We start from the raw sequence: 6,758 nt of genomic DNA, 5'->3' as shown, positions 1-6,758 counted from the left end.
GTTGATCGTCGATTTTAACGTAATTCCAGCAACACGATCGAAGCTTTACTCACAGGATTTTAATCGATTTTAACGTAATTCCAGCAACACGATCGAAGCTTTACTCACAGGATTTTAATATTTTGCTTTTATCAGTACCGTAACCAGAAAATAAAAAAAAATCAGTAGAGGAGGGTAATCCGAGAAAAAAAACTGTTGAAAGCACAAAACGAAGCTTGAAAACAATTATATCGTTAGTTCCCTTCTGTCTTGGTTATATAACGACGAAAATGACATTAGTGAAACAGAACTTATATTGTTTTCCCTATTGAGATTTGTTCGTTAATTTCAATTCAACAATGACAGTTTAAAAACATGATTTTAAAAAAAATATTACATGTTTATTACATTTTAGTTTACCATTTATTGATCAAAGTAACATGATGTGCAGTGGAATGTTTTATCTTTTTATTAGGCTAAAATACTAACAGTACTGTGTGTTTTTCTATAATTGTATTGAGTTATTACTTACTAATCGTAAACAAATATAAATGTCCAAGTGGATTCTCAATCAATCCGTTATCAGGGAAGGCAACAAGTGCTGAAAAATCAATTAAAAAAAACAAAAACAACTTGCAATCGACGATTAGCATTAAGTGTTCACGCCACAATTCCCAGTAGATTTTCTGTAACAATTAACTTTGTTTACTTGAGAGCCAAAGTTGGGCATGTATATATATACATAAATATATAGTATGGTTATGACAACAACGAAAAGCAGTCCCGACGGCAACATATGCGGTATGAGGATCGAAACCTGAACTGATATAGAATAAGCTCTTAATCTTAGTGTTGAACCATCATATAAGTGTGTGTATGTGTGTGTGGGGGGGAGGGGGGGAGTGAAACCCATTATAGAAATGTTACTCATGAGCTGGTCTTAACCAAGTGATTTGCGTGTTGGGCTGCGTATTGCAAGGTCTGGCGTTCGAGATGTGGTTCTTTTGTTCCGCTTCGTACTTTAACTCTAGGCACGTTATAAAATCGAAAACCAGCCCTGCTATTCGACTCAAAGAACTGGACAAAACATTGTAGCTTCGGATACTGCTGGCTGGCTACTTCCCCGCTGGCCTGTTGTTCAAAATTAGGGACGGCTTTTACTTCAATCTTATTCCAAAGAATATGTCCGCCGGTGAGTCATTGATAAGTTTATGCACTTACAGCGCGAAAATCAGGGGTTCGATTCTCTGCAGTGAACAGGGCACAAATAGTCTATTGTGCTGCTTCACGCTAAAAAACAATCACATCGTAGAACATATAAAAATAAAAAAGTTTAAATTATTACACATTTTTATTGAAACACAGCACTCAGCAAAGAATAAAGGTTACATTCTTCATTGTAATTAAAACCCGGGTTTCGATACCCGTAGTGGGTACAGCACAGATAGCCCATTGTGTAGCTTTTGTGCTTAACCGCAAACAAACACATTGATTTTAATAGGAGCTTAAGTTTAAAACATTCGTAAAACTTATACGTACCTTGTATTGTTTGTAACTGATAATGACACTATTTATTGTTCAAATGGATTAGATTTACGATCACGCTGACCATTGTAAAATTTTAAGGAATTAGCGTTCGTCTGTATACATACATGTATACATGTTCATTTACAATTTAACTTCTAACATACAGAAGAAAATGTAAAACTAAATGTTTGATAGTTACAATTTAGACGTCAAAATCTTGCGAAACATTGGAAATAAAAGAATAGGCCCAAAATTTGAAAACGAGGGAAAAATAAACTGGAGCCAACGTGAATTTATTAAAAATTTTTGATTTAAATATTTTAGTAGCTTACTTCAAATAGTTTACTTTCCCCAACAAATATTTACCATTTGTCTTTAACTTTAATGTAGGAGTACATTGGCCCGCAATCAGTTTTCGATTTTATCAGATTTCTTCCGCGAGCACAAGAAACTCATTCCTTTTTTTACGTCACAGGCACCTTCTCAGTTATTGGCTGAGAGTTGGTCGCTAGACGAAGCGGAGCGTACCAGACTCGGGCACTTTGTTCGCGTATGGGCAGGACAAGTGCAAGTCCAATTTAGAAGTTATACAGAAGTAAGTCCATCATTGAAAGCTTTCAGAGATATTCAAGTCTGTTGATTCTTTGTGTGTTTTCTAATAGTTGAACTTCTTTGCTATTACAAGTATATGAGACGGAACAGATATGCATATATATATTCGTTTATTTAAAGGCAATCTCAACTTGTAAGTTGCGGAAGGATACACGTCTTGATTCCAGTGAATCTAAGCGCCGTACGTTAAGTTTAAGAAAATAGACACTGAGGTGCTTAGAGGAAAACGGAACTGTAAGATATGGTGTACAATCGGTAATTTATTTGTGTGTGTACGATAACGGATTTTACCTCTTTATGATACAGTGGATATATTAATTCGTTTATGAATGAAGAATAAACGGAATTATTAACTTTGTGAACACGTTAGTATACAGAGAATGCGGTGCCGAAATTCGGTCTGGATTCTGACTTTCGTCCTCTTGGCTACTTTCGGGCCCGCCTTCGTCAGAGGTAAGGGTAACACATTCGGCTTTGGTCTGTAGCGTATGTTTAACTTGTAAACCTAATGACATGTTTAGTTTAGGGCTATGGTACTGTAGCGAAAAGTTAGACTTACTAACTGCTGTTCTTTTCAAGTGTGTAAGATTAGCTAAGTAAAATACTGTAAAATTAAAGCTTCCAGTTTGAGTAGTTATACTTAGTTATAGCAAGGAAAGGACGGAGAAAAATAATAGTATTAATGCTATTTACTTAGATTATCAAGGTAGACGGATGAAAGTGATATTATTATTAATTGTTGATATAATTTACTTATGATAGAATAGATCATAATTAAGAATTAATCCAGATGATGAGTTATAAATTTTAAAATTTAAGTGACAACATTTTCCTTTGCCGGTTGTGACCTGTGACTTGTAAGTGCTATGGCGATTAATAATAATATTCAGAACTTGACTCAAATATTGTTAACAGTATTACTGGTATTGGTACTACATTGTTAGTGGAATTTTTCACATTTTTTCAACACTAGAATAAATAATGAATAATATGTATATATATATGTGTATATATATATATATATATATGTGTGTGTATGTGTGTGTGTGTGTGTGTATTGAAAACAAGAGAATATGAAAAAACTACTACAAAAATATGGTGAACGACAAATCGATGTTTTAATGTTCACAACGTCTTGGGACCTTCTTTCTCTGGTAATTTTAAACTTTGATGTAATTATGCAGAAAAGTCAATTTAAGTTTAAAATGAATATATCTTAGGCCTAATTATGGTTTCAACTCGTCAGGCTACTCTGGATCTTTGTTAAAATGTTTTATTCGTGTTTTGTCTATTTCTGTAATCATAAATGAACCAAGACTTTGTAATAGTAAATTCAAATAGGCTTTATAATACATTATATTGTTTAAAAATATAAAACTAAGTTTATTTAATTATTGTGTGATTGCCATTAGTAGGACTGAGCTTGAAGTATTAATCGTTGAAAATCAGTTTGACTTAGAGGATTATTAAAATTCAATCTTATTTTATCGTAGAGTATTTCCACAGTTGTACTTAAGAAATTGATAGTATATTTTCCTGGTAGGATAGACCTTGGAAACATTTTTGTGTGTGTTAAATTCAGGTTGTATAGACTTGCATGTTTATTGAGATCAGCATTTTTGTAGCACGCGTATTTATTTGTTTGGATGTTAAGTCCAAGAGGAGGCGAGTATGGGCTACATGGAACCCCCGTTTGGCGTGTATATGTTATGACACTTGGCTGTATTACGTTCCCACGGTCTGTTCTGCACTGTGATTGGTCTGTGGAAATAGTTTTTCTAACTTGTCGACCATGAGTTCTACATATTAGGTTTATTGCTATATATTACAAACTAGTATTTTAAATAACTTTTCAACGTGATTTTGTAGCCTCATCTAACCTCCTAATTTTTCTTCACACATGGTTTTGTGAAACTCCAGTTTTTATTATTATTTTCAGTATATATGTTGAACTGGAGTTGCTCGACGTGCCTCTGTCATTTAATAATTACCCTATGTTTAATTTTATATTTAAGGTATACTGAATTTTTGTCGAAATAATTTATTACAACCATGAAGTTTATACATGTATTTCATTTTTAACTTGCGTTTACATAAGGAATTTGAAATATTTTATTCTTCATTATGAAATATTGTGTGCAACAAATAAACAAAATATTCGTTTCGTTGATAGTTAGTTAAATTAAAATATTAACGTATTTTTATTGATATCTTTATATTCACAAGTAGTAATCGGTCAATAACGTGATCTATGGCGCTATGGATTGACCCCTTCATTAACAGGACACTTTGTGGAGGATGTTGGCACGTGGGAGTGCCCCTCACGTCCGGCGTCTGGAGACTGCAGCTGTCAACATTACAAACTACCCCTTGATGTGTTGGCTAGTTGTAAAAAACATAACGCGGTCATTCAGTTTTGCAGATAATAAGGAAATACACTGTAGTTAGAATGGATGTCAAGCGTCTCCGTTTTTAATGTAATAAATTACGAATAACAGGGGGAGTGGCCGTATCTCATCATATTTAGTATACAGCCTATTTAATAAAACGAGAAACAAAATCTGATGCTCACGTGGGAACTGAAACTTCTTTGGTAGAGAATTAGTTTAAAAACTAAATCTCGTTGAATTTGATCTCCGACCTCAGATTTTATTTTTAGTGTTTTTTGTTCAGAATGCGGACTTTTTTCACTTATTTTCAGTTATTCATTGTTTACACCAAAATGTAGTAGGTTAGGTTGGGGATAATTTCGAATAATTTCACACTATGGCCAATTAAACGCTTCTGAAATAAAATAAATGTAATGGTGGACATAGTTGGGTAATACCAGAAATCGAAGAATATTTAAATTTTTTCCCATCATATATCCATATTTATGTCAGGAAATTCTTACGTAAAGGCTTACTCGAGTTCGAGTACTGTTAACTTCCTGGGTAAAAAAATATGTCGATAAAACAGTTGAAAATATAATGTTTAATGACTGTTTATTAAGTTTCGTTAAAAGCTGCCCTGTTTCCTTTGCATTTGTAGGTTACAGTTCTTTTAATCTGGTTTAAAACGAAAACAACATCATCAAACAAATAGCATAAAAAAAAAGAGAAAAATGGAAGTTGAAAAACCAGCGAATTGGAAGTTCCTTATGTGATGACCTTGTAGGTTACATATAGAATACATGCATGTACAGTGTCATTTAAAATCACTTTTTATTTCATACTTTACTTCTTTAGTACGACTATCGATATGACTCGCTGCGTTTTTTTTTAGAAGTTCTGATTGTAATAACAAACATTTTTCTGTATGAAAGTAACATTTTTGACGTATAAGATGGTTGTGTTACTGTTGTAATTTTGAACGTTATATTACAGTATGAACTCCAGGAAGTGTATTGAATTTGATGTGTATTGTTCTTACGACAAGTAATAGTTAAGGTAAGAGAGCTCAGTCTAATTGTAAGACATGACAAACGTATGAGAATTTCCGAACTAGGCTTAATTGGACGTCACAAGATATACAATTGGCACTGTAAATTGTAATTACTTGTAACGTCCAATTAAGCCTAGTTCTGTAATGTTCATGCGTTTGACATACCTTACAATTATATTGACCTCTTTTACCTTCTTATTAAAAGAACAGTACAGATTGATTTTTAGTGTTTGTTAACCTAAAAACGATTAAAATGTTTAAGAGTGGTAAAGGTTATTCCATTCAATACACGTTTTTAACTAAAACCAGAGTTCTTGACTGATCATTTACTTGGAGTTAAAAAAGCTACCAATAATTGTCTTAGAGCTCAGTTCTCTAAGATTACTGCTACCCTTAGTTCAACACAAAAAATTTCTTTTGCCTTACAATTAATTCTTTTCTCAAAGTATGGCTTTCTTTGCTTGTCTTCCTTTTATATTTATTGATTTGAGGAATGAGCTGAAGAGAGATTCACACATCATGTTTTTGTTTTCATCCAAGTTCCTGCCACGAAAGAAGAATTATTATTATTTACTTTGAAGATTTTGATGTTTATTAAACTTTTCTTTTGTCATTGCACATGTTAATTTTTTTCAATCCATTCTGAGTGAGTTCAGCAAGGATATTCTTAGTCGGATAATACAGGCCTGCGATGGTTTTATTGTCTTGACATTTTACATGTTATTCAGTAATTCCTGTACGCTGAATCCGAAAATGATACCCATTTTTCTCCATCATGTACAGATTTTACACAAAACGTCATATGTTCTTTTTTATAAGTGAATCATTTTCAGTGAAATAGGGTTGCATTTTATTATGCTTAAAATGGTGACAACCGCTGCTATAGATTTCTCTAGACCAATCGCGATGTGAGGGTCTTATCGATCGTTCTAGAACCCACGAGAAATACTGCTAGTATATAAATGGTTAATAGGCCGCATGATGTGTCATTTCTGGATAGTATTTGTTTGTGCGTGCACTTTATAACACTCGAAATAAAAAGGAAATTTCTTATCCGAAGCCCCCAGTGGCACAGCGGTATGTCTGCGGACTTACAACGCTAGAAACCGGGTTTCGATACCCGTGGTGGGCAGAGCACAGATAGCCCTTGTGTAGCTTTGTGCATAATTACAAACAAACAAACAATCTTATCCGAAACTTCAATCTGCTATAAGACC

At 33.5% G+C, this 6,758-nt stretch overlaps 1 protein-coding gene across 2 annotated transcripts in view; it reads left to right on the top strand.

Annotated features, from left to right (window-relative positions):
• Window positions 1-2,069: 2,069 nt before the first annotated feature.
• Window positions 2,070-6,758, top strand: part of LOC106462362 (neurogenic locus Notch protein-like) — a 100,847-nt gene continuing 96,158 nt past the window's right edge. The window contains exons 1-2 of one of the 2 annotated variants that reach the window (XM_022389609.1): window positions 2,078-2,101; window positions 2,239-2,571. In XM_022389609.1, the coding sequence (XP_022245317.1) occupies window positions 2,499-2,571 (73 nt within the window). In that variant the 5' untranslated portion in view covers window positions 2,078-2,101; window positions 2,239-2,498. Of the gene's footprint in view, window positions 2,572-6,758 lie in introns of both variants that reach the window. The other variant, XM_013922278.2, reaches the window with a different exon arrangement.

The sequence above is a fragment of the Limulus polyphemus genome, unplaced genomic scaffold, assembly GCF_000517525.1.
Source record: "Limulus polyphemus unplaced genomic scaffold, Limulus_polyphemus-2.1.2 Scaffold1151, whole genome shotgun sequence".
NCBI lineage: Eukaryota > Metazoa > Arthropoda > Merostomata > Xiphosura > Limulidae > Limulus > Limulus polyphemus.
This window is presented reverse-complemented; position numbering and strand designations above follow the sequence as displayed.